Source organism: Malaya genurostris, chromosome 1 (genome assembly GCF_030247185.1).
Source record: "Malaya genurostris strain Urasoe2022 chromosome 1, Malgen_1.1, whole genome shotgun sequence".
In the NCBI taxonomy this organism is placed as follows: domain Eukaryota; kingdom Metazoa; phylum Arthropoda; class Insecta; order Diptera; family Culicidae; genus Malaya; species Malaya genurostris.
Window position 1 is genome coordinate 35,532,258 of NC_080570.1, and position 27,387 is coordinate 35,559,644.

Genomic DNA, 27,387 nt, shown 5'->3' on the forward strand with positions numbered 1-27,387 from the left:
AAATGAGATGAAATAGGGAGCCCTTACCCTAGATCAAGCTCGGGTTTTACAACAGGGCACATAATCACTTGACACTAAACCTCTCCCTGACAGCTATTGCGCACGAAAAAAAAAACAAGTATAATTCATCCAAGACTTTGTTTTAACACCTGATCTCGCTAGCGGAATTAAAGTGGCAAACGACTTGATCGTGATTTATTACTTACTAATGATAGTGCTACAGGTTACTTTTTGTCTTGCGGTAAATCGAACCGTGCTCAACAGCAACAGTATCTGGAAATGCATGAATCAATCGATAATTGCTATTGTGCTCCTTTCACAATCACCGACCGAAGCGACGGTTGCGCTTAATTAGCAGTGGAATATTGGAATTTTGTTTTGTTATCCCCAGCAACGAAAGTGGCGGCCATCACAGGTAAATAGACATCACATAAAATAACACGTCGAATTCATACATTGCTCCGGTACAGAATGATTTAAATTTTGCAAATGTCATCACAAATGAACTCATGATGAATAAAGTTTATGTTTGACATGTACCACTGGTTTGTTTACATTTCCAAAACAAACCCGATAAAAGAATCATTTTCGAAGCTGACACAAATCTCAGTTCAACAATATTGAAACTAGGTTCGAAACTGACTTCAAACGAACGATTTGACAGCAGTTAGGGTAGAAACTGGGTTAGGTTTGGCATCAAGCGAAAACGACATAAGTATTTCAACGAATTTTACAGAGCAACCTTTGTGTTTTTGTTAGCTGCGAGAGTTTATGCTGAGACAAAGGGTGTATTCGATAATTATGTAACTTTTGTATGAGTATGAGTAAATCCTAGTCATAGTCTATTGTTTATATCTGTCAAGTTTTATAGTATTATAGTGCTCTCGATATATTTCTTATATCTGATCATGACTTCAAAATGTTGTAACAGATCGTCTGAAAAGTTCGTATCGTTTCTATGAGAGGGCGCCACTAGAATTAAATCCATACCATTTTCAGTTAGTACCAACCTTCAAAAGATACGTGTATAAATTTGACAGCTGTCTGATTATTAGTTTGTGAGATATTGCATTTTGAGTGAAGCTACTTTTGTTATTGTGAAAAAAATGGAAAAAAAAGAATTTCGTGTGTTGATAAAACACTACTTTTTGATGAAAAAAAGTGCCGCCGATACCAAAAAATGGCTTGATGAGTGTTATCCAGACTCTGCACCGGGCGAAGCAACAATTCGTAAGTGGTTTGCAAAATTTCGTACTGGTCATATGAGCACCGAAGACGATGAACGCAGTGGACGTCCAAAAGAGGCTGTTACCGATGAAAACGTGAAAAAAATCCACAAAATGATTTTCAATGACCGTAAAGTGAAGTTGATCGAGATAGCTGACACCCTAAAGATATCAAAAGAACGTGTTGGACATATTATTCACGAATATTTGCATATGAGAAAGCTTTGTGCAAAATGGGTGCCGTGTGAGCTCACAATCGATCAAAAACAACAACGAAAAACCATGCTGAAACTGAACGAATTGGGCTTCGAATTGCTCCCTCATCCACCGTATTTTCCAGATTTGGCCCCCAATGACTTTTTCCTGTTCTCAGACCTCAAGAAAATGCTCACTAATAAAAAATTTAGAAGCAATGAAGAGGTAATCGCTGAAACTGAGGCCTGTTTTGAGGCAAAGGACAAATCGTACTACAAAAATGGTATCGAAAAGTTGGAAGATCGCTATAATCGCTGTATCGCCTCTGATGGCAATTATGTTGAATAATAAAAACGAATTTTGGCAAAAAAAATGTGTGTTTCTATTAAACGATACGAACTTTTCAGCCGAACTGTTATCATACTGCTACAAAAGTGGTTCACTGCTTATGGTCGGCAGTGATGGAAACGCTCACCATATCATTTTAGGCAGTTCAGATGTTAATTTGAGAGGCTTTGAACTGATGAAATTTGTGAATGCGAGTAACCGTCCAACTTTTGTGGGATCGGGAAGAGAGGAGGTTTTGGACGTAACTTTCTGTTTCGAAAGAATTTCGCATACGTTGGTAAATTGACTCTTCGTCGATGAGCTCGAATCTTCGTTATATGATCGTAAGTACATCTTTTTTGATGATTTGAACTTACGTATCGTAATACCAAATCTACAAACTGGAACCTCTATGAATAAGGTTTGGCGACCAGGCTACAATTGGAAACCCAATTGACTTGAAAAATGTTGTCTGTGAGACAAACTCACTCATAGTGTCAGCATACGAAGAGCTTGTCTACTTCGGGGATTCAGAACGATTTCTTTCTTTATATTTGGTGTTGTTTCCCTACTTTTAACCTTCCTTTTCCATCAGGAAAATGATGAGAAGCCACCACAAGGCACAAATCGTGAACTAACCAGTAGAACGTGCCACTTGAGCCAATTAGTTTTGATTCTGATTCTTGAAAGTCGATGTACCGGAGGATGTCCGAAAGGAGAAACGATCAAAATTGGCAAAAAATAAAGTACCTAATCTGGCAGGCGATTTGCGGACGTGGTGAAAAAAGTGCTTATCCATCTCTTTCGGAACAGTAGAGACTACAGAAGAGTGTCTAAAGAAACGAATCTTACCATTTATAAGGAAGCACAAATAGGAGTCTCTTCTTTTGGTCTGATCTAGCATCCTGCCACTACGCTCGAAACGAGTTGGTGTGTTGCCGAGCCACCGGTGTCATTTTTGGGTCGAAATTTTTCAGTTTCAGTAGAAATTTATCCAATTAAAAAATTCTGGTTAATTCCAAAGACGGAACTTTTTTTTTTTTTTTTTTTTTTTATTCAATAATATAATTATTTTTAAGGCACACTGCTTTAGCTCTAAGGTGCCAAGGACTTTTTCTAATTTTATTAACTTAAAACTTAAAACTAGGATAGTATGATTGGATAATGTTGTATTGGGGTCGCAGTGGTCGACTTTGGCAGATCCAACCTTCAGCTGGCGATCGGCACCGGCCGGTGGGTGGAATATATCATGAGTCTTCCAGATGACGTTGGCCGCATCCCTCGGTCTGTGTGGGTCCGCGGGAAACACCCCCAGGCTACGAATACCCGGCGGGTGGCCCGCATGACTAGAGCGACCTTCCGTGGGCGATGATGGTGATGTAAATATAACGAAAAAATATAGAGAAGTAAATATTGCGGAAAACGAAGTAAAATGGGGATATGGGAACGAAATGACTAAGAACGACAGAGATCTAATTAGTTGACATCGAGATGGAGAAGAGACGGGGAGGGGGGAAGCGAAAAGGTTAGTGACAGCAAAAAGATCTTGTTAGTTCCGATGAAGATGGTGGACAGATGAGGAATCGGGATAATCGGCGGAAGTTAGTGTCGAGCCTGCAGGTGAAAATAATTCTTAGCCACAGTTGAAATAACGTCGATAAATAGGAGGAACTTTCTAAGCAAGATGTAACAGATTACACTTGTATATTAATGTGTTTGAGGAACTGGTATATCAGAAGCATATATGAACTATCCCGACTCGCCAACACATCCCGAACCGGAACCTCAGTCGGTCTACCTCGGGCCCTGAGGGATTCCAATAGCTCCGATCTGGCGTCGCGATACTCTACGCACGACCACACGACATGCTCGATGTCCTGATAACCGTCGCCACAGGTGCAGAGCCCGTTCTCCACGATCCCGATACGCCGGAGATGTGCGTTGAATGTATAGTGATTTGACATGAGTCGTGACATAACGCGAATGAAATCACGACTCACGTTCATCCCCTTGAACCAAGGTTTCGTCGATACCTTAGGGATAATGGAGTGTAGCCATCGTCCCAGTTCGTCATTCGTCCATGAAGTTTGCCAACTTTCGAGAGTTTTCTGACGAGAAATACTGAAAAATTCATTGAAGCAGATTGGTCTTTCATAAATATCACCTTCTAATGCGCCCACTTTAGCCAATGAGTCTGCCTTTTCATTGCCCGGAATGGAACAATGCGAAGGGACCCAGACTAACGATATTGAATAAGACCGTTCAGATAAAGTTCGCAAGTGTTCCCGTATTTTCCCCAGGAAATATGGAGGATACTTTCCTGGCTTCATTGCCCGGAGAGCTTCTATTGAACTTAGACTGTCCGTGACAATGACGTAATGGTCTTTGGGCAATGTTTCAATGATCTCGAGGGTGTACTGAATAGCAGCTAATTCTGCGACGTAAACTGAAGCCGGATCACTGAGTTTGTAAGAAGCGGTGATGTTTTGATTGAAGATGCCGAAGCCTGTGGACCTGTCGATGTTTGATCCATCAGTGTAAAACACCTTTTCACAGTTGACTGTTCTAAATTTATTATAAAATATATTAGGGGCCACTCGAGGGCGTACGTGTTCCGGAATTCCACGAATCTCTTCTCTCATGGATGTGTCGAAAAACACAGTAGAATCAGAAGTATCCAAGAAATGAGCACGGTTGGGAGCAAACGAAGAAGGATTAATATTCTGAGCCATGTAATCAAAATACAAGGACATAAAACGGGTTTGAGAATTAAGCTCAACTAACCTTTCGAAGTTTTCAATCACCAGAGGATTCAAAATGTCGCATCGAATGAGCAAACGATACGAGAGATCCCAGAACCGGTTTTTCAACGGTAAGACGCCCGTCAACACTTCAAGACTCATCGTATGAGTTGATTGCATGCAACCCAAGGCAATACGCAAACAACGATACTGAATTCTTTCCAGCTTAATGAAATGGGTGTTCGCGGCGGATCGGAAGCAGAAGCATCCATATTCCATAACGGACAATATCGTTGTTTGGTACAATCTGATCAGGTCTCCTGGGTGGGCACCCCACCAAGTTCCGGTTATTGTACGAAGAAAATTGATTCTCTGCTGGCATTTTTGTTTCAGATACCTAATGTGACATCCCCAGGTGCCTTTGGAGTCGAACCAGACCCCGAGATATTTGAATGTGAAGACCTGAGCTATGTTTTCACCCCCTAGTTGAAGCTGTAGTTGTGCTGGTTCTCGCTTCCTTGAAAATACAACCAGCTCAGTTTTCTCCGTAGAGAACTCGATACCCATTTGAAGAGCCCATGTGGATAAGTTGGCAAGAGTATCTTGTAACGGCCCTTGCAGATCGCCAGCTTTGGGTCCTATAATGGACACAACGCTGTCGTCGGCAAGTTGTCTCAGCGTGCAAGATGTGTTGATACATTTATCGATGTCGTTTACGTAAAAATTGTATAAAAGGGGGCTTAAGTATGAGCCCTGAGGAAGACCCATGTAACTGAATCGTATTGTCGACAAATCACCATGCGCGAAATACATGTATTTTTCGGACAATAGATTGTACAAAAAGTTATTCAAAATTGGTGAAAGACCATGCTGATGCAACTTCTCAGATAGGATATTTATAGAAACTGAGTCAAAAGCCCCCTTGATGTCTAGGAAAACTGACGCCATTTGTTCCTTACGAGCAAATGCCATTTGAATTTCGGTTGAGAGCAACGCAAGACAATCGTTCGTTCCTTTGCCCCTGCGGAAACCAAATTGTGTATCTGAAAGTAAGCCATTAGTCTCGACCCAATTGTCTAGACGAAACAGAATCATTTTTTCGAACAATTTCCGGATACAGGAAAGCATAGCAATCGGCCGATACGAATTGTGATCGGAGGCTGGTTTTCCTGGTTTTTGAATGGATATCACTTTCACTTGTCTCCAGTCATGTGGAACAATGTTGTCCTCAAGGAACTTATTGAATAAACTCAGCAAGCGCCTTTTGGCGGGGTCAGGCAGATTTTTCAACAAATTGAATTTTATTCTGTCTAATCCCGGGGCTTTATTGTTACATGACAAGAGCGCAAGTGAGAGCTCTACCATCGAAAACGGTGTTTCGTTTGTATTTGGTGTCGCGGTGCGGGTGATCTTCTGTTCCGGAACAGAGTCTGGACATACTTTTTTAGCGAAATCGAATATCCAGCGGTTAGAATATTCCTCGCTTTCATTCGTTGTGTTATGATTGCGCATTCGTCGGGCTGTGTTCCAAAGAGTGCTCATAGATGTTTCTTTTGTTAGGCCGTCTACGAACCGACGCCAGTAACCGCGTTTCTTAGCTCTAATCAAGTTCTTAATTTTAACGTCTAACGCCGCGTAATTCCGGTAATTATCAGGTGTTCCATTTTTTCTGAATATTTTATACGCGGAGGCTCTCTCCGCGTTTAAATTTGTGCACTCTTTGTCCCACCACGGGTTGGGAGGACGGATGTTAGTTTTTGCGCCGGGTACACGTTTCGTCTGAGCTTGAGTCGCGGTGTCGAGAATCAAGCCAGCCAAAAACGTGTACTCTTCCTCCGGAGGAAGTTGTTGTGTTCTTTCAAGTTTCTCAGATATCGCGGTCGCATAGCTATTCCAATCAATATTTCGTGTGAGGTCATAGGAAACATTGATTGTCTTCGATGGTTTTGAGCCGCTGGTGATTGATATTACGATCGGTAGATGATCGCTACCGTGGGGATCAGGAATTACCTCCCACGTGCAATCCAACCGTAGCGATGTCGAGCAAAGTGATAAATCCAGCGCACTTGGTCTTGCTGGTGGTGCAGGAATCCGTGTCATTTCTCCCGTATTCAAGATTGTCATATTGAAGTTGTCGCAGATATCATGGATCATAGCTGATCTGTTATCGTCGTGAAGACAGCCCCATCCCGTACCGTGTGAGTTAAAGTCTCCTAAAACCAACGTCGGTGCGGGAAGGAGCTCAATGATATCACTGAGCCACCGATGCCCAACCGAGGCTCTTGGGGGAATATAGATTGAAGCAATGCAAAGATCCTTGCCTTTGATTGTAACATGACATGCGACAGTTTCAATACCTGATATCGAGGGGAGGTTAATTCGATAAAAAGAATAGCACTTTTTGATCCCCAAAAGTACTCCTCCGTAGGGATCATCTCGATCCAGGCGAATAATGTTAAAATCGTGGAAGTTTAAGGATATTTCAGAAGTTAGCCAAGTTTCGCACAATGCAAATGCGTCACATTTCAGATTATTTACTAGAAATTTAAGGGAATCTATTTTTGGGATAATACTTCTGCAATTCCACTGTAAAACAGTGATTAGATCCGTGACCTCGATGGATGATTTAGCCATCGAAGGATACAATCGCTGAGAGAAGGGGCCAATTTGCAGTCAACTGCTTTAAATATGTTTTTACTGTTGGCATGAAAGCAATTAAAATGCTTTTAAGAGGGTCAGAAATATTAAAAGTTGTAAAAATCCAGTCCACAACATCAGAGAACTTGATAAGTCCAGCACCTAGTTGGTTCTCTGATAGATTTTCAGGGACGTTTGGGGATTTTGTTGTCCCGGGAAGTGGTGGGAATTCCATCTCGGAACTGAGTTTTCCGAGACCAGGAGCCTTTTGCTTCGGTGGTTTGTCCCGATTCCCGTTAGCTGTAACTTTTCGAAGCCCTTCGGAAGACACCTTCGAGCCCTTACTAGGTAGCTTATGAGAGGATTTATTCATTCTTTTCCTACAGCTATGAGGGACCGCCGATGATGGACCTTCCAAAGGGTCGTCAGAATCGCTCTCGTCAGTTGACAAGCAGGTATATGGGTTCGTTGTCAGTTTAGGAGGGGTGGCACTCTTAAGCATCTCGGCAAAGGAACGCTTGGAGTGTTCCTTCAGGGAACGCTTCATCCGATCTCCTCGCAGCTTATACGCAGGACATGCCATTAGGTCATGCGGACCCTCCTTGCAGTAGAGACACTTTTCAGCATCCTTACCGCAAGAGCCATCCGCATGAGCCTCCCCACAGTTAGCACACCGGGGCTTATTGCAGCAATGAGAAGCTGTATGCCCCAATTGTTTGCAATTGGTACAATTCATTACTCGAGGTACAAAAAGACGAACAGGCAGACGAACCCGGTCCAAGAGGATGTAGTTGGGCAAAGCAGAGCCGGCGAAGGTCACACGATAAGAGTCAGATTGGGGATAAGACTTTGTTCCATCCCCGGCGATCGATACTGAATGCAATCGCTTGCAGTCCAGTATCTTGACGTTCTTAAGTGAGGGGTCCTTAAAACAGCCCTCTCCGTACTTAAGAACGTCCTCGCAAGTCAAACTCGAATCGGTGACCACACCGTCGATTTCTACTTCGCGAGCTGGCACGTAGACGCGGTACTCCCGCGTAAAATGGTCATTTTGAACGAGCTCATTTGCCTGCTTTGAGCTGGTGAACAGAACCCTGAGCTTATCTGGTCGTATTTTATCAATACTTTTTATAGTATTGTATCGCGAGGACAGATCCCGCGATATTTTCAAAACATTCAATTTTTTTTCTTTAGCCTTGGTCCGGAAATAAACCGAGTAAGGCCCGGCCGAGAGTGCAAGCCCATCGGGATAACTCTTTATGCGAGACTTATTGCTGCCAACAGAAGTCTCCATCTGATCATCGAGAACGGAGGGGTCGGGAGTCAAATTTGACATGTCGCGGAGCTACCTCCGCGCAGAAATAAATGATTCGAAGGGGGGGGGGGGGGGGGGGTAATGAACGGTCGAATGAAGAAGAAAAAAAAATATACAAAATAATAGTACTTAACTTTTAATCCAACGGGGGCCACCAAGGCCAAGCCCTCGTCGATCGGCGTATCGCCGCTTCGAGGGTGTGCAAAAAACCTCCGAGAGGAAAAAGCACACTCACTTATAATCCGCACAGTATAATCACAATGGCCACTGAAATCTGGCCTTGATCGATCAAACAATCACCGGCTAACGGTACTGTTTCGATCGTCCGCTCACAACAATGCACTGCTTCAGTGTATAATGTACAAAAAACCTCTCACAGAAAAAAGCACTATTGTCTATTACACAATAGCGATATAATCTAGTTTTGATCGTCCGGTCACGTTATCACACACGGCACTGGTTTTTTTCGCAGTAAACACAAAGCACGTCCGTTCGCTCGGAAGGTTGAAACGGCAATGAAAGACGGAACTTTACAAACATCCTGAAAAGTATCTGTAGTTTTAAAAATATATGCGATGCGTATAGTAATAGAATATGCCCAGTGTCTTTCGATCGGTCGAAATTCGGAAGATTGGCTATTCGTTAATCGATTTTGTTGGCCGCATACTACTCCAAAGCCACCTTGGAGTAGCGGCAGCTAAACAAATCGTGTCAAAGATGACTAATGCTTGCGGATGAACGGCAGTACACGCTTTTTCAGGCGTTCTTCGATGTAAACTTAAAATGACATCGTCGCAGATGTGCCGAATGGTTCTGTTTCCATGCCGCAACTGCAAATCGCCGGTCGAATCTTGGCCTTCTTCGCGAACTTACGGCAAACACGAACCTGAAACTTTCCAGACTCATCCAGTCGCGATGTAAAACTTTTGCCCGGGAAGCTGATTCAAATCGGGTCCTACAAGAACCTTTTGGGCACTTGTATCCTTCCCTGGTAAGGACGTTTCACACCGTTTGAAAGTTGGCGTTGTAGTTTCTGGTCACATCTCGGATCGCAAGACCGAGGTGGGCTTCAACGCACCTCACCTCCTTCCCGCGCAACAGACAACTAGTCTCAGTTTTTTTGTAGGTCCGCTGACTCCTTTCCGAACCACTCCGAATATCTCAGGTGTTTTCGCACAATATTTTGCGTTCTTTCGTGTTCCGTTAGACGTTATTTCTGAACATGATCGTCTAACTTGAACAAACTTTCACTAGTTCCTTATACTAGCGTGTTAGCTGTTTGAAGCTTTTCTCATTAGTTTGACACTTTTCTCACCTAGTTGTATGTACAAGTTTCAATGCGGACTCGTCTGGACTCCTGCTCGCAAAAAAAGTGTCACAAAAAAGTGATTTGTGCATATAAAGTGAAAGCAGATTTTGGTAATATGCTGTCTTTACTTTTAGTCAACCTTTATTCACCAATCCAACCAATGTTCACGCAGCTTTTCAACGACACGATGTTTCTCCATCTTCAAGAGTTCTTGGATAAATGTGTCACATTCTGTCCACTCTAGTCGATGCCGCTGGATGGGATCTTGATACCCTAACACAACGAAGAATGATTCAATGAGCTCTATGCTCGATTGTGTTACTTGGTGTTAGGTTCATCTAGACTTTTACCGTGAGATAGTAATAAACAGACAAATAATGTTGCATTTCCATTACTCACAAAATTGTAGTTATTCAAACAATTCTACGGAACACTACCCTTGTCTGAGTCGCTATTAATAAAATCTAATGCTTTCTTGTCAACAACTAACTTCCTAGAATTGAGAGCATTTGCATACTGAAGTAGCAGAAGAAAATCGTCCGTTTGTCTGTGCGACGACGGTGCTACCGGAGGTCTCTAATAAAATTAGTCGCGCATTTGATCGATGCCGACGGTTCAAATTCGTGTTCTATTGTTTTCGAATGCTTTCGAGCGTTGCAGTCACTCAATTAGCGCGGGCCCGCGGTATCCGTAAAAGGGAGTACATTTGACATGCCGTAAGTAGATCACGACCGGCGGCAGGCGAGAAGAAATCTTGATTGTGCTGGGTATTTGTGCGATTCACCCGAGCGCTTGGTATTCCTCTTCTGTGGTTGCTTTTCCTACTTAAAGGTTACGTTCGATGTGCCGCCGCAGTTTGCTAGATATGAGCACCGTCGGGCAACTGACACTATTATGCAAGTTTTCTGGGTCTTATCTGTCGAGCCGGATCTGCGGAAAAGAAAACAACAACAAAAACATAAAGCAGAAATTAAAAAAAAATGTAACAATAAACAACAGAACGCATTTGAATGTTTCTTCCTGGAAGACTTCAAATCTCGGCGTGGTTGCTGCGATCGCAGCAAATGCTACGGACGAAGTACAACTTTCGATTTTTACTCTCTCGTGCTTAACCACAACCGACCGAGATGGCGCTAGCTATAGGGTTTCGCAGCAAACCGCGAACGACTGCATTCAATGTAAGTTATGCTTTTCTTCTACTCTCGAAATGTGAACGACGGGGATGGCATGTGGTGGCACTTGGTACAGAAGTACACGTCAAGCCAAGCCACTTTTCGCATCGATCGGTGACTTTTGACGTTTGGGGCGCACTTTCATCGCTATTTTACGATCTGCCGATGTCAGTCAACGATGCGTAAACAAGGGAATACATCTTTGGTGTTGGGTATTGCAGTGTTGAAGGATAATTGTTCAACGGAGCGGTTAAGTGATTAATGTGATGGGCGATTGCAAATCAATTATACTATCTTTACTTCCTATACTAGGATGTTGCTGGGCGGAAACTGCGGTGAGCTATTTTTCAATTTTCGAACACAATTTCATCTATTGAGTGTTCATTACAAAACGGTTAACTAATAAATTTCGCTTTATGCTAACAATAAAACACTACATAAGTAAAACAACACTGAAACTTTGTTTTAATCTGTAACACCTTCTTATCATAACTCTTTAATTTGCAAAAACTGTTTAACAATTTCACAAAGCTACCAGTGTTTTAGGAAAATAAATCAAACAAATTACTATGTATGCGGTCTCACCGTAGCGAACTGATTGGTATAGAATTAACATGTAACCTATTGATTTTTTCAGGAGACCATCGATTCACATGGACCTTTCGCCCAGACCTAAGTGAGAAGGAATGGTGTTATTCAATTCGCACATCCATGGCCCATTTATTATTACGTAGTGCTTTCCGAAAGCGTACAATATGATAATTTAACGAGACCCTAAGCAAATGATTATTACTCATATGATCAACACTCCAAAATTTCAGTAGATTTCTGTTGTTTTAATTTTTATTCCGATTTTTTACCTCGACCGATTTCCGATTTGGACAGTCTGTATGGAGAAATTCACTTTAAAATACAAAACGAAAATCTCAAACTTTATCGACACATTCGGATTCGATCGAAACACGGAATCGGATTGTTAATAAGCGCCCAAATTCATTTTAGTTCACTGAAGAACAAACATAAACAAACCCTTTACTGAAACTTTGACAGCCACAAAAATAAAAGTTTGCGTGCAACGCAAAAGACTACTGCGATTATTCCCTTTCTATACGTTTATAAACTAATCATCATAAATTTCACGTTTCAACATTTTTTGTTCATCCATGTTTTTTTTGCACAAACTTTTATGTTCGAATTGTTATATCGTTACACAGTTAACGAATCTTCGTTTCTCTTTACCTTTTCAGACTGTTCCACACTGCACCCGGCGTGCGTTCGCTGCAACGAGCGCGGTTGTGTCAAATGTTCCGACCTGCTGCGGACGGACACCCGCGAGTGTGTCACCGACTGTCCCGGCGGCTACGTTGCCCAGTGGTCTACGACGTCCGAGTTTATGGGTCGCGTTTGTTATCCGGTTGGCTTTTCCGGATCCTTCCTGGCGGCTGTGGTCGGCATCGCGGCCGGTGCTGTGCTGTGCATTGCCCTCATCGTAGCCGCCATGGCCGTCATTCGGCGAAAACAGAAACGCAAAAAGTACCGAGAAACCTTCATCGATGATAACATCGATCGGTTAGAGTTTCTCAAACAGTTGGATGAACTGCGCCCGCAGGCAGAATGTTTCCTCCAGATGCTGAACGACACACGAAGACAGATTCGAAAGCTCCATCTGGCGGGCGATAGTGCCGGTGCTGCCAGCTATCATCCGGTGGTTCGTGACTTGGCTAAAATCCTCATCTTGCTCAACAAACCGATCGAACTGATTAGTTCACCACCGCACGACTGGCAGCGATTGTACGTGTGGGCTGAGAAGGTTCTCGATCGATACAAACCCGAACTGACACAGTTGATCGAATTCCTTCAGCAGCCATCGATTCCATCGTCCACATCGGACCCCCGGTTGGGAGCCAGCGAGCATTCCACGTTCAAGTGTAAATTTAGCAGTAGTTCGGCAGGTGCCAACGAAAGTGACACCTCGCCTAGCTTGAGTGTCAAGAATCAACGCAACCTGCTACAACCGGAATCGGCTAGCAGTAATCATCGAGAGCAGAACCATTTCCTGGGTTCGCTTATCAGCCTGCACGAGTTTGATGAACGGTCATCCTCGTCACATGTTACTGGAAACACTAGCAATCCGTTTGGGGACACGTTCGATCACGTACGATCCTATCTCTCCACTTCGGGCATCAACGACAGCTCACTTTGGCTGCAGGACGAGTTCTTCAAACTTGGATTCCGACCGCAGGACGAGATCACGACCGAGTTGTAGGGCCAGCTGGTGATCATTCCATCACGCGTACTACGTTCCTAGTCGCAGGGACAGAACACGTTGTAAATAGACGCTACCCGGACACCGCGTGAATACCGCGGCGAAGACGAAATGAGAAAAGCGATACAATCACGAAACTAGTCACAATTGTATAATTGAATAAGATGTTTTTTTTTTTCTAATATAATACTTTATCACTTTTTCGAATATATTTGAGGATAGCAGAGAAACAGGTTAATATATATATACATTTAGGTTGGTAGTTTTCGAAGAAAGCAATGCCTTGTATATTAGACATAAGATCTTAGAACAAAAATTAACGACTGTTGAGGAAACATGTGTAATTTTTTTTTTCATCAACTTCATAGTGTTTACTCGTCCTTAAACGTTAGTCGTTATCCATTCCCAGTGCAAATAATTTTCCATCATTTTTTTTTTTGGTTTTTCGGTGTCACTAATAAATTCAAAAGTGCCTCATTCCGACTTCTCTAGAAGAGAAAATGTACAACGGCAGTTTTTGTATAATCAATCAAAAGACAATATCGAGTAAGTCTTCCAATCACTTTTCATTCAATTTACCTGCAGAAAATATATAAATACATATTATACCAATCTGTTGCTGCTGATGCGGTCATTCGGAATAAGAAATTGAAGGAAAATTCCCGGATGCGGTTCGGTTGATAAGCTTCCGTTATTAAAAAAAAATTGGGTGGCTAATATCAGAGCCATAGTAGTAATGCCGTTAATTTGATTGAGAAAGGTAAGTATAAAGTTGTTAAACGAAAATTGGGTAAATGTTTGCTCATTCGGGTTAATTTTTCATTTTTTAGTCTTTCAAGGAAGTTGTATATCCGAATCCCGATTTAGAAGTGAGTAAATCTAACTTTACTTACTATAAAGTAGATTCACTTTTAGCGAAAGTAAGTGAAACTTTTCTCACTTTAGAGTAACCATGAACGAGCGTGTAGTTGTTTGAACCCCTTTGCAGTCTGTTATATTGAAATTGAAAGCATTTTTATCTCAACCACTAGAACGAATAAAAAGAAAATTCGTCTGGTGAATTGAGAGCAATTCAACAGATAATATTTTCTAGCGACAAGTATTATTTGTTTGTTCAATGAAAGTTTCAACAAATATGTTTGTCAAATTTTTTTAGAGTTGTTTTTATTTATAATAGTTTATTTTTACAGTTAAAATCGATTATGTGTCCAATAAAGCACGAAGTTTTGAAGTCAAAGACGTCAATTAATGCAAAGTATCATTGTAGTAACCGGGTTGGCGGTTCAATGCATAAGACGCTGGTCTTACAAACCGGTTGTCGTATGTTCGATCCCCATTCTGAAAAGTGTCTTCTTAGTTGTCAGTAGTATCGTAGAACTAGCCATGCAATGATTCTGTAAGCTTTGAATCGGCTGCGCTGCGAAGTCTGTTGTAACAGAAAGGCCAAATTCCACAAAAGGAGTGTAATGCCAAGACTTTGATTGATCATTGTATAATTATTCCGGTTATAACAAATTTGTCATTCACCCCTATTCTGTATTTCGAGATAGTGTTGCTTTTGTATTTGCTCGATAAAAAAATATACCGAAATATCGAATCGGGGTGATTGTAACGGTCAATTAAATAAATCCGCATAGCGTTTTGGCTACCTGTGCAGCCATGGCCACCAGACGGCTACCAAAATTGATTCAGTGACGGTTGTCAAATCCAATTTGACAAAACAAAGTCGCCAGTATCTAAGTTAGCCGAGCGTCAATGTCAAGGATTTCAATGTGGAAAAATCCTGGTGGATACGGTTGTATCGTTTGAGTTGTATATCTGGCAGCGGTGAGGCAGTCGATCACCAGAATGTCTGCCAGCCATATTTTACCAGCTGGCAGCGTTTAGTCAACCATCTGGCAGCCATGCGTATGCGGGAACTTGGACCCGCATTAGCTTGGCTGCCAAACGGCTGACTAGCGGCTGCCAGCGGGCACAATATGGCTGGTAGCCATTCTGGTATCTAGCTGCCTCGGCGTTACCACACATACACCTTAAACGATACAACCGTATCCACCAGGATTTCTGAGGTAGACGTGGCTGCCAGCTGTTTGTCATACCGATAGAAATCTTTGACATTTTCAGCGAAGGTGAAAAGATGAAAACGCTCGGCTAACTAATATCGTTTTCGTTTTACAACCTACACGCGGGCAACTCTGAATCCGAGTAAAACGAACACGTGGTACGCGCTCTAAACAACAACTCATATAAAAAAGAAAAAAATAAACAAACTCGCATGGATGCGTGGTGCGACCCGAGAAAATTTTCAGAGCGAAACTACGCGATTGGAGTCCGATCTAGAGCGACACCAGGTTGCTAAAACAAACTCATCAAAAGTTGTTTTGGCGACTCTGGGTAAACTCTCGGGCTGCTCTGATCAAGAAACGAAAACGGTATAAGATATAGGCGAGGCCGTCACTGAAACAATTTTTGTAGCCCCCCCCCCCCTTAGAAAAAAAAACGTTCAACGGTGGTCCTTCATTGGTCCAATACGTTGGATCATTGGTCCAATGAAAGTCCAATCAATCATTCAACGGGAGGCCAACACGGGACCTTCGTTTGCCGATTTTGAAACAGACCGTTGAACCGAATGCCATTTTTTTCGTTCAACAAACCCGGCAGACAGAGGTCCATTTGATTAGTTTTACATAATGAAAAAAAAAACAATTGTAAGGTGATTAGTTGATAATACAATACAAAGAATTAGTCATCGAATGTCAAAAATTATTTATTTATTTAGGTATAATCAACAGACACAACATTGTCATAATGATAATTTCTAATAATATACAAATATTTTTCGAGTAATCTAGTCAAAATATAATCCTACAGATACACAAGAGAATGATCTCGAAGAAAAATACTGTTGCGAAGAGTACGGAGTCGGACATTCATATTAACTTCGCGGGGCCCGGTCAATATTATCGTTCAAAACATCTGCTACTAGGAAAGCACGTGCAGCTTCTCGTCGAACTTGTAGTGTATCGAGACCGATTAGTAACCCGCACCCGGCGTATGTTGAGGATTGCTTCACGGTATCGGTTCATTTCTGTGAACACCGTTCAAGTAGTGAGGTTGTAAACAAACAGAGACTTTTGTTCATTCTGTTGTATTAACAACTTTAGTACTGTAGGCAGCTGAAAGACTGCCTGAGAAAGAAACAGTAATGACATTTTCGGATTCTTATCTAATTCAGTTGTGTGCAACAGTATGAATGCTTCCATGCTGTCAAAACCATTTTGTTCTGATTTATTCCAATTACTGTCTATAGTTATGTTTCGACCTACACCAGACTGATCGAAAATATTTTCTCCCACTATTCGGTACACTACATAAACACGAATATTGCTGCTTGGAGAGCAGTACTTTATTTACCTAGCGAAAGAGATTACTGTGAGATTATTTGCTGACAGTAGATACCGGTACCGAGTTGATCTACCATCTTAGAAACGTCTTCCGCTATAGAAAGGTTGACCTGTAAACGGGTGACCATTTGCTGTTACAGTCAAAGCCAAAGAGTCATTTCAAAGTATTTAACCTCTGTTAGTACAAGTATATTGCGGATTTGAACACTTAAAAGATCCCAGAATCCGGAATGCTTTGAACATTAAGGGTGTAATTTTTACAATTCGTTTGAAATTTAAACAACAGGACGATGCTGAACTATGAAATAACCCCATTTTAACTAAGCCAACCAAGGAACAGAATTGAGCAAATAAAAGAATACAAGCATTTTCTGTAAAAAATAATAGTTCAAACTTTAAACACTTAAGGAAGAGCAATGTTATGTACAATGTCCTGAGGGATCTACAAGGGCTTCTAACCGAGCATTCAAAACACCACCAAACTTCTTGAGGCGTCAAATGTCTACTGGCAATCTTGATACAACAATTTACATCGATCCGTGAGTTTAATTGAACGGGACTTCCATCACGTTGAGCCGGTCGGTGTTGCGTGGATTGAAGGTCAAGATCGGGTCATCCTCGTCGAAACTCTCGTCCTCGTCGGTCATCGAAGTGGCAGTACTCTGTCCTGTTTGGGGTATGTCCTCCTCGGAGTCCGATGGGTAGAAGCGAACCGATGAATTCGGATGAATCAGATAGTTGAACTTTTTAAACTTCTCCAGGTGGCGTGGTTTGGTGACGTTTGCGAGATCCAGATCATCGACGGTAATGCGAATTCGTTCGTCTGCCGCACAGTTCGGTTCTATTTGGCGTGGCTTGTAGACCAACAGACAGCGGGTTTGATCGTTCCGACCCCACGAGCGACTGGGAATCGCAGTGGTGTTCGAAATGTAGGTCGAACAGCAGGATGTCACATTGTTTATTTCGGTCGAGTTGGTTATCTTGTCGTTCGCAGCCATGAACAGAGCCGTCATGTTGGTGGTCTGATCAATTTGAGCTGTGAAATCAAGTCTCTCTCTGGCTTTGGGAGATTTTTTCGTAGGACTCAAACAGATGGCCTCGAAGGGAGCCACCAGTGACCGTTCTATGGCGGTTTTCTGCCGCGGTGAGTGCGGTTTCTTCCTCGGTGATGAATCGGACTCGGAAGTGCGTCTCCGACGCCGAAGTTCCCGCTTCGGTGGAGTCTTTTGCTTTGCCTTCGATCTGGTGAATACTTCGTCCGGTTCGCTGCTACTGCTGCTGTCAGCGTCATCGTCTTTTTTATTGTTTCGAGGGCTCAATTCCGAGTAGCTGGTCTCCATCCAGCGAATCTGCTTCTTCTTAGACTTAACCAATGGAACTTTTTTGACACAAGCACCGCTCTGCAGGGCTTGTTCGTATTCACGCGAAGCACTGGATGCTTTCGAAGATTTCGAACCTTTCCGACTGCTACTCCGCTTTTTCATAGTCTTCTTGAAAACTTTCTTACGCTTGCTTTTTTTATCTACTTCCGCTGGTGGTGTTCGTTTCAACGGCTTCATTGCCAGCTTCAGTTCACTATCGTTCATAAAACTCTGAAAAAAAAAGAAAACTGTAGTATGACAAAATCTCTCGAACTGGATTCAAAGCTATTCGAAGTACCTGACTTTCTGCGGTTTCGAAAACCGAATCCGATTTAGCTACAGCGCGATTTACTCCTAACGATGGCAAATGCTCTTCGTTAATAGCCGGGAAAGCGCTGATGGAATGTAACTTGGGGTGTAGTTTGCCGTTTGAGTTTCTGGTGGCGAGTGTAAACTGCTGAATCGTAGTTGTTACCCGCACTTTGCTGTAGCTGTTGTTTTTCCCGCGATTCGATAGGATGTATTTCGCAGTGTCAACGGAAAACAACGAATCCTCGTCATCCTTGGTGGAAACCGTCAGCTGCTGCTTCCGATGGAATCGCATTCGGTCTCCGTCTTCGTTTCGTTCCGTCATTACGGTTTCCTGTCCTTGTGTCATTTCCCGAGCGATACCGTCGAACTGACTCGAGAGCCAGTTTTCCACCTTCTCCTGACTCAGCATGTTAAATTGCTGGCTCTGGTCCTCGATACTTTCCATCAGTTTCGATAAACCGGACCGCTGCCATCGTCTTTTTCTCTTTTCCACAACTACCGAAAGCTGTTTGTTCATCTCTTCCCGGTTTTCCTGATCCGAATCATCGCCATCACTAGACTCCACTTCATTAGCCTGCTGATTCTCGTCGCTTGGCTCACCATAGAGTTTGTCAATATCGTTGAATTTGAAATCTTTCGTATCACCCGTCTTCGAATATTTCTACAAAAGGAAAATTGACAGATACACCAGAATCAGTAACAGAAAATCAATGGTTTTTTTTTGTTTCCTCCTAATGTCAGAATCACCGCTTCAATTTAAACTAAAAAAAACTCTTACCCTAGCCGGTTCACCGGAAATGATCCGATTTCTGCCGCCGGGGTCGTCCTGCTCTAACTTTCGTTTGCGATGCTGCAGCTCGAGCCATCCGCCGACGCTTCGGATGGCGTGTAGGATTTTTCGGAACCAGATCTTCAATTGCTCCTCGATCACTGTCTGGCAGTGGCGAGGACATTTGAAAACGCTCGCCGGAAAGTGCCGATTGTGTGACAGGAAACGGCCAACAAAGGCCTGTAAAAGTGTGAAAGGGGAACCAATTCAGTCAGTGCAGCAGTGCCTATATGCCCTTTCGTACCTCCCAAAATTCAATAGATCTTGCCGGTTATCGAATCAAAAAATAAAAACCCCCGAAAATAAATTAATGAGCAGTGATTCTGAGCATTTCCTAATAAAAGCCGGTTTTACTTACATCCATAATTGTTCGCCAGATTCCACTCCGCGTAGCGAGAATATTGTCCTCCGGAAGAACGGCTTCCACTCTGTGACAATTAGGATGCGTGAAAAAAAATAAGATCATAGGAAAAAACACAAGAATCCAATCGGAAAAGCCGCAGCCTATTTGCATTGTGAAGAAAAAAAAGCCAACTTACACAACTGGAATTTTCTTCGACATGTTTGTAACAATATTAAATACGAAGTACTTGTTTTGCACTTTTATTGATAGTAAAAACTAAAACTTTAGCCGAAATATAGGTACTAAAATTACTTTTCGAGAGAATGGATTGAAAACACTAATCGGACGCTTCCTTGCTAACTGACAAACGAACGTTAGTGAAACTTTGAAGTATGTATATACATGAAAGACAGCAGGAAAAACATCGACAAGTGTTGCGTACCGCTGTAAATTATCGTCACACTGAAAAAAAAACGTTGCCACGATGTGTATAGTGTTTTTGTGGCACAGGTTTTCTACTAAACCAAGGAGCGAATCAAATCCCTGTAGTAAATCAGACAAATACCAGTAAGAAAATAAACCATTGAATTTACAGCATAAACAATTGATTCCCAATTAGATCTAAAGGTTACAATACATTTTATTGTATCTTGTCAAAAAAATTCATTTCCTACGATCCAAATTGAATTCATTGTACACGTGGTGTTTCGAACAATATGCAAACTGTACATTTGATTGTTTTCCAAGAAAACATGTATGGAAAAATTTTATGATTTGAATTGTTACGATACTTTACAAACTCATCTAAATTCGCATAAAAACCGAAATAATTTCACCAAATCCTGCACAGTTGTCCTAGTCCTGTGAAATTACTCTGCTAAACATTTCCTAACTTGGTAATCCTGCGTAATCTCTCCTAAACTTTTTTAATACCGCTGACAGACATGTGATTTCCGTACAATGATTTTGGTATAATGCTGTACAGTCATGAGTTGATAGACAGGTTTCTGCGTACAGAATGAATATACAGCGAAACGAAACAACTCAAAATTTAGCTTGATTTTTCAACTCCCAAAACCAAAATTTGTTTCACTTTGTTGCGTATTCCTGGCACACTAAGGTCTATTTTATGCGGTTTTTTATGCAAATTTTCAGAGTTATGCGGTTTTTTATGCGGTACGTACACTCGCATGAAAAAAGACTTCAGCGTAATTGATTTATGACAGATATAATCAATGCCAATCTAAATTATGTTACCGAACTGGTATTGTGTGTGAATGTCCATCGGATGACAGTTTCACTCATAACCAATTTTATGGTTTTAAAGTACATTTATGACGCGTTTGTTCTGGAATATAGGATTTATTCCTTCTTTTTTAAATGTAATTAGCATTAGGAAAAATTTAGTGTCCATAATTTTGATGTTTAACCTTAACATTTACTGAAATCAAATAAAAATAGAAAATAGAGGACTTTTATAACTAATTTTCGGAACACCTGCACTGTTTCATACGTGACGAAGTTGATTTATATTAAAAGATGATAAATCATTGAATTTTGTTTAAAACTCATGCTCTTTTGCAAAATCCGCATTAACTTCAAGGTTGATTAGTTAAAATTTCTTTTTTTTTATCCGCATATTCACGATAAACATAAAAGTACATGAACCAAAGCATAAACTTTTTACATTGAGCGAAAGACTCAAAATAGTAAATAAATCTAAGATATTCTTAGTTTGTAACCATCTAAAACAGCATGGTACACACATATTCCAGAAAAATTATATCAAAGTGACAGTTTATTCATTACGGGATTTAAGAAACAGGATTATGTTTAGCATAAAGCAGATTCTGCCAGTTTGGAGCGAAATCAATCTTCAGTTCAGCAACGCCATCGCACGGAATTACATCTAACATATCATATCAATCCTACGGGTGTGCAGTGCTGCTATTTTGGCGCGAATAAATTTAACATTTCTCTCCCCTACTTCTATGTTCGAGACTCAATGCGGACTCGCCTGAGGGTGTCATGTTCGCAAAAAAGGATGTTGTCAATGATTTGTTCGGGAAATGTGAGAGCAGGATCTTTGCAAAAAGCTAATTTTCAAACTCTTGAATTTTAAATCACTATCTACTTGGCTGGAATATAATCTAATAATAATTTTCAGTATGATTTTGTGGAACTTAAAGTTTTTATTCTTGATTTATGAATTAACACTAGAGACTTCTACTAGTATTTATTAAAATTGAATAAGTCACTTGGTACATGTCTACCCACAGAGAAAGTCATGATTCGTTGTTCTCTTTGTCATGCCCAAAAAAAATTCTTTCTAAGAAAATCAAAAAAAGTTTTCTTTCTGTTCAACGACAACCAGGCCCGTACTCAGGATTTCATTTCGAGAGGGGCCCAAAGATTAAAAAATGATGTTACTGAAGATTGTTTATGTACCTAATGTAATTATCGGTGTGCCCGTAAAAGTGTTTTTAACATACACTTTAAACTTTTCCACTGGAACTGATATTGTATTACATTTCATTACGTTTACTGTCTTGTTATTTCTGTAACACATGTCTGCGACCTTCTAGATAATTATATGTTTTTGATTTCGGGAGGGGCCATGGCCCCTCGGGCCCCCCTCTGGGTACGTGACTACCATATTCATAAACATTTCTTAGTTTGACTTGTTTTTAAAATTTGATAAAACTTTGTTAAACTATATAATTTTAATGCTGCTTGTTAGCGTTTTACCGAGATTTGTCTTCAGAATCATAGGCTTAAAATAAATACTGCAGACATTTTTCCGTTACTTTGGATTATAAAGACATGGAACCGCTTAAGAATTCATGTTGTAAGGTCTGAAAATAATATAAAAATATTTTTTTTTTCAAAAAAAAAATGATTGTTTATTATATGTTCAGAAGCGAGAAACATCGTTTCATGAGTTCACCATCGCTCGTCAATGGCGTTGGCAGTGGTAAATAATGACGGAATAGTTTGCACAGTATAATGATTGGCACATTATTGGGCCGTATGAATAAAACGTAGCATGCTTGAATTTCGGTAATATATGCTACGTGTGGGTTACGTTCCTGTCAAAACATGCTACAAACTGTAATATTCACAACAAGTTTTCGGTAGGTAGCTCTAGAAGTTGCTACTCGTGTGTTTGCTGATAAAGTGAAGAAATTAAAAAAGTGGAATTTTTACAGATGTAAGTAGGTTTCTTGCTTTGTGCATGCTTATGCCAGCTTTTCCGGCTCTGTGTCGATACGTTATGCAGTAAATGCTTAAATTCGGAAGTAGCATTAACTCCATGTTCGAACTTGTTTTTTATTCATAACAAACCGCGTTATACTCTGTGGACTTTGTTTTTGAGAAGATACTACAAACAACAGACTTTACTAATTTTTTTCTATACGGCCCATTGTTGCAAAGCTGAATTACCGATAGCGACACCTGCCAATAAAAAATGGAACCAAGAAAAGTTACTGTGTAGGAGGGTTACAGTGTAATGTTGATTTCTAGTGTACTAGAATGTTTAGCGATCGAGTACATTTTATTTTGAATACTTTATTCGTCATTTTCGAGCATTTGAAAAATGTTATTGAACCAAGCATAATGCTCCTTTCTAAATAAACGTTAGTTTTCGCACAATAAATCAAGATCAACGTGACCATCTCAGAGTAAAAACATTTTCGTCAACTTCTACTAACTATCTGAATTTGCCTGTTTGTATAAGAAATCGTTAAAAAAGGTGAAGTAATTAAAAATGTTCCTACCGATTCACCAGCTCTTGCTGAAAGCAAAACGTCTAAAAAAGCAGCGCCTCTACATTTCATGGCAGCGTCATTGTGCCAATAGCGAACTATGCAATATGGCAACCATGATTAATGGGAACAGAAATAATCGAATATCTCCCTTCAGGATTTCATCTGTACCGCTGTGCAAAGGTAACCAAGCGATGTGCGATGCGATCCTGACAGACGATGTGCAAGGATGACAGGCCAGGGAACCTGGTAGCAGTGAAGTGCATTTTTATGTATCGTTTCGTTGTCGTTTGCAGTTTATTCGCTGGTTTTTGTTTTCTCTCGAAATTTCGAGAAAAAATAAAATAGTGGTATCTTTGAATAGAAATATTCGTTAGTTGTTATGGATTGATAATTGCTCGAATTGATCAGAGTTGTAAGTGAATCTCGCGGTGGCAAGCAATGGATTCACTCAACATCAAAATGGAGGTAGCGGATCTACCACTTCCGGATCATATGTCTCAGTTAGGCGAGGATGGACTGGGAATTATTGCCAACTCGGAATTTTTGGCCAACGGGAACGGATTATTTCTAGGTGATGCAGACGACGCCGATGAAGAAGATGATACAATCGTGGTTCATATGGATTTGCGGGAAAATTTGTCGACACTAAGGTCAGCTATTTGCCGAAGGGTCATTGACCGGAAATGACTTTCACTGTTGATGACTTTGTTGTTTGTATTTCAGAGGCTTGGTCGAACAGCGCATTGGAGTATCGTTGAAGCATTATGAATTTTGGCTTCAGGACACTCAGATGCTAGAATCACACAAGAATTTAGTTGATCAATGTGTCCAAGGTGAAGGATTGGTACAGATTAATGTTCAGGTTCAAACAGCGAAAAGACGTATCAACATTGCTGACGTTTTGAAGCCAACGGATGAGGTTTTGGAAACCTATCAGCAGGAACTGGAACTAGCTGCGGCACAAGCCGCGGCCGCAGCTCAGATTGCAGCCGCAGCGGCAGCTGCTGCTACGATTTCGAATACGGAAACAAAGCCAACCACTAAACAAAGCTCAGAATCTTCTGCTTCACCTAATTCAACGAATGTTTCGAATGACTCTATAACAATTGATTCAAAGCCACTGCAATTAACGTCGAAAGAGGAGCTGGAAACAGCTTCAGCAGTGGCCGCAATTATCAAGTCTGCTAATGCGGAAGCAAACGCAGAGAAAGCCACCGCACAGTTGCCTGTCAGAAATGGTTCAATGGCTAAAGATTCCCCGAAGGTGATGGGTTCACCGGCGATAATCGACGACGAAGATGACGATGACGACGAAATGGGAGAGGGTGGCCAGTCGGCACTGCGTTGGGTTTGCGACACGAACTTCAAACGTGACCAGCAACGATTGAACATTCCGGACGATCCGGTCGAATGGACGGTGGCGCATGTAAAACACTGGATCCAGTGGGCCGTACGGACGTTTCAGTTGGCCAACATCAAACTGCCAGATTGGACCATCAGCGGAAAGGAGCTGTGCGATTTGGACCACGGAGAATTCAAACAGCGAGTGCCGCACGATCCGGGTGACTTGTTCTGGACCCACCTGGAGTTGCTACGGAAGTGCAAATTTGTTGCGGTTGTGCAGAAGCAAGGAGATGGTGACGATTACGACGAAATGGCAATACTGCGCAAGGTTCCGCGGAATAGCGTTGGAAGTCAGTATTGGTTTTTTGTTAGTTGAAATTTCCTAGCCTTGTAAAATATGTTTTTTTTAGATGAGACAAGTTATTGTGGCAATCGGAGCGGTAATAATGGACAGATTCAACTTTGGCAATTTTTGTTGGAGATCCTCACCGATAAGGAGCATCGTGCCGTTATTCAATGGATTGGTAAATAAGATAGTTTTATTTGCAAGTCGATCGACTTTATCTCTTTTTTTCTTAGGAACTGAAGGCGAGTTCAAATTGTGCAATCCGGAGCTGGTTGCCCAACTGTGGGGTGAGCGCAAAAACAAGCCAACTATGAACTATGAGAAACTGTCGCGTGCTCTACGTTACTATTACGACGGGGACATGATCTCCAAAGTACACGGTAAACGGTTCGTATACAAGTTCGTCTGCGATTTGCGGGAATTGATCGGCTACGATGCTTCGGAACTTGCTGCTCTCGTCAACGAAGGACCCCCGATTGCCAGCGATCAGTTTGATTTGAAAAATTTTGATTTGGACTTTGATTAAGTTTTAGACACGTTTTGCCTTCCATATCCGATATTGACTTTATTCTTTAACAAAAGTAAGAAAGTTTATCGAACCGTTGAATTTCACTTGCCAACAAAGTTAGCAAGATTTTTTTACTGCTTACAACATTACACAGAAATGTATAACAAGCAATCAATTGTATTTATTCGATAAGAACAAAACACAAACCGTTGTTGTAATTCCTACCGCTTCCTTTCGTATTTGAATTCGTACACGGGGGCATTGTCTTTCGTACCCTTGACAACTCGTTTTGCTTTTCGAAGACGCTTTGCCTGTAAAGCTCGTTTCAGTTCCATTTTTTGCTGAATGATAGTGAGCTCTTTTTCTCGTTCGACACGACGCTGTAATTCTTGGTAGGATTTTTTCCTTTCTTCGTTCATTGCTTGAATTACCTATTTAAACAAACACAATTACTAGTATCTGGTAAAAATTCGTCATTCTAAAACACCGAATAATATACCTTTTCATCCTCTACATTCAGCACCAGTTTTCCCAATTGTTCCAGCTTAAGTCTGTTGGTTTTTCGTCCGATCAGACTGGGATGTGTCTGCAGCCGTTTCGCCAAATCAAATTCCCTGGCTTCCTGTTCATCATCCACGAAGAAAATGTGCTTATTGGTCGTTTCATTGGCAACATCCGTCATGTGAAGTCGGGCCTGCAGCCGGCTAATCTTGTTCGATTCCATGACCCGCTTCATGCTGACATAGCGCAAATCTTGAGTGTGCATCAGCCGTTTCTGGGCGGGCGAATGTTCGTCCTTTTCCTGGTTCAACTCACGATGTTCACCTTTCTGTACCTTCGAGTTGATCATGTGGTGGTAGAATTCGTCCGGATTGCGGGTCAAGGCCCGCTTCCGGAGCAGCTTCAGGGTGTCATCTTTTTCGTGCTGATCGTTGGCGCGTCGTTTGTAGTCTTGTTTCTTCTCCAGCAATCCCAGATGGGCTCTGGTCTCCGGTTGTGCTCTTTCCCGGTGCACCTTCTGGTTCGATTTGCCTGCCTTTTTCCAGCTAGACATGGTTCGGACAGTATTTTATTGGAAACAAAATAGTAAAACAAATACACGTTTCGGTTTACGGTTCACGGCTGTTTAAATATCGAATGACAGTATATAATATTCAATTGTAGATCTACTCAGAGCCTAACAACCTTATAATACGTTCCATAAAGAAAGAACGTTGGCCGCTCTTTTCAGTGAGGGTGTTTTAGGTGACAGTTCCAATACATAATTCGTATTTTTGTTTCGATGTTTTATTCCCTTCAGAAAAACCAAAAAACATCGAAACAAAGATACGCATGATTCTAAAATCACGCCGAACGATGGTTTCGAAGACCAAATCATTCATAATTTGTTAAATTTGGAATCATTTGAAGCCGTATTTGACGAGTCAAGCCAACTTTTCTTGTGAATGAATGTGAAAGCATTCAGATGTTTTATTTATTTTTTCAAACGAACGCACCAAATCTACAAGCAAAACTCGAAAACTATTACTAGCGCTTAATTCTGTGCTCGCCACTTGGGCGAGCGCAACAATCGCAGTTGATTGCATTCGTCAAGTTGAGACTCGGTGAAAATTGTCGTGCGGTTCGGTTGAGTTTTTGTTTGCGTTGCTGTAATCTGTGCGCCAGGAAAGTTTTTTTTTGTGAAAAATGGCGAATTTTGCTTCGTATTGTGCACATGTTTGCGAATGGGCAGCTTTACACGAGACAATATTATTAGCTGCCCTTACACGAGACAATATTATTGTCAATACAAGGAGTATTGTCAATACTTTTGATCGTGTAATGGAAACTTCATTGGATTGACGAAAATATTGTCAAAAAAATCAAAACTGCTCATCAATCCAACAATACTTTCTCTCCAGAGAGAAACTGTTAAATATGTGCAATAATCTCTTATCTCTATATTTTAATATTCATTTGCAATATTTTAAGCTCAAAACGCT

General features: G+C 41.4%; 4 protein-coding genes across 4 annotated transcripts in view; 2 read left to right on the top strand and 2 right to left on the bottom strand.

Moving 5' to 3' along the window:
• The window catches only part of LOC131436936 (uncharacterized), a 73,278-nt gene extending 59,484 nt beyond the window's left edge, over positions 1–13,794 (top strand). The window contains exon 2 of the mRNA XM_058605941.1: positions 12,170–13,794. Within this exon, the coding sequence (XP_058461924.1) occupies positions 12,170–13,188 (1,019 nt within the window). The 3' untranslated portion in view covers positions 13,189–13,794. The remainder of the gene's footprint in view (positions 1–12,169) is intronic.
• A 2,651-nt stretch (positions 13,795–16,445) lies between these two features.
• LOC131436952 (DNA ligase 1-like) lies at positions 16,446–19,815 on the bottom strand. Its single transcript, XM_058605959.1, has 4 exons — positions 19,634–19,815; positions 19,453–19,522; positions 18,252–18,926; positions 16,446–18,184 (listed from the first exon to the last, which is right to left on the bottom strand). Exons 1-4 carry the CDS (start codon positions 19,654–19,656, stop codon positions 17,138–17,140), a joined length of 1,815 nt encoding a protein of 604 aa, XP_058461942.1. The 5' UTR covers positions 19,657–19,815; the 3' UTR covers positions 16,446–17,137.
• A 3,613-nt stretch (positions 19,816–23,428) lies between these two features.
• Positions 23,429–25,474, top strand: LOC131436960 (DNA-binding protein Ets97D). Its single transcript, XM_058605972.1, has 4 exons — positions 23,429–23,857; positions 23,931–24,901; positions 24,962–25,075; positions 25,131–25,474. The coding sequence occupies exons 1-4, from the start codon at positions 23,646–23,648 to the stop codon at positions 25,421–25,423; spliced, it is 1,590 nt and encodes a 529-aa protein (XP_058461955.1). The 5' UTR covers positions 23,429–23,645; the 3' UTR covers positions 25,424–25,474.
• A 110-nt stretch (positions 25,475–25,584) lies between these two features.
• On the bottom strand, positions 25,585–26,647 carry LOC131436969 (probable U3 small nucleolar RNA-associated protein 11). The gene is made up of 2 exons (XM_058605985.1): positions 25,905–26,647; positions 25,585–25,836 (listed from the first exon to the last, which is right to left on the bottom strand). The coding sequence occupies exons 1-2, from the start codon at positions 26,457–26,459 to the stop codon at positions 25,627–25,629; spliced, it is 765 nt and encodes a 254-aa protein (XP_058461968.1). The 5' UTR covers positions 26,460–26,647; the 3' UTR covers positions 25,585–25,626.
• Between the last annotated feature and the right edge of the window lie 740 nt (positions 26,648–27,387).

What these genes read in the sequence shown, in the direction of transcription:
- LOC131436952 (XM_058605959.1), bottom strand. Translation starts at nt 19,656, where the DNA reads ATGTCGAAGAAAATTCCAGTTGT. An exon ending in TCGAAGAAAATTCCAGTTGT is followed by an intron (nt 19,523 to 19,633) that starts GTAAGTTGGCTT and finishes TAATTGTCACAG; the next exon opens with AGTGGAAGCCGTTCTTCCGG. An exon ending in TCGAAACCGCAGAAAGTCAG is followed by an intron (nt 18,185 to 18,251) that starts GTACTTCGAATA and finishes TTTTTTTTTCAG; the next exon opens with AGTTTTATGAACGATAGTGA.
- LOC131436969 (XM_058605985.1), bottom strand. Translation starts at nt 26,459, where the DNA reads ATGTCTAGCTGGAAAAAGGCAGGCAAATCGAACCAGAAGGTGCACCGG. An exon ending in TGAATGTAGAGGATGAAAAG is followed by an intron (nt 25,837 to 25,904) that starts GTATATTATTCG and finishes TTGTTTAAATAG; the next exon opens with GTAATTCAAGCAATGAACGA.
- LOC131436960 (XM_058605972.1), top strand. Translation starts at nt 23,646, where the DNA reads ATGGATTCACTCAACATCAAAATGGAGGTAGCGGATCTACCACTTCCG. An exon ending in TCCGCGGAATAGCGTTGGAA is followed by an intron (nt 24,902 to 24,961) that starts GTCAGTATTGGT and finishes TGTTTTTTTTAG; the next exon opens with ATGAGACAAGTTATTGTGGC. An exon ending in TGCCGTTATTCAATGGATTG is followed by an intron (nt 25,076 to 25,130) that starts GTAAATAAGATA and finishes TTTTTTTCTTAG; the next exon opens with GAACTGAAGGCGAGTTCAAA.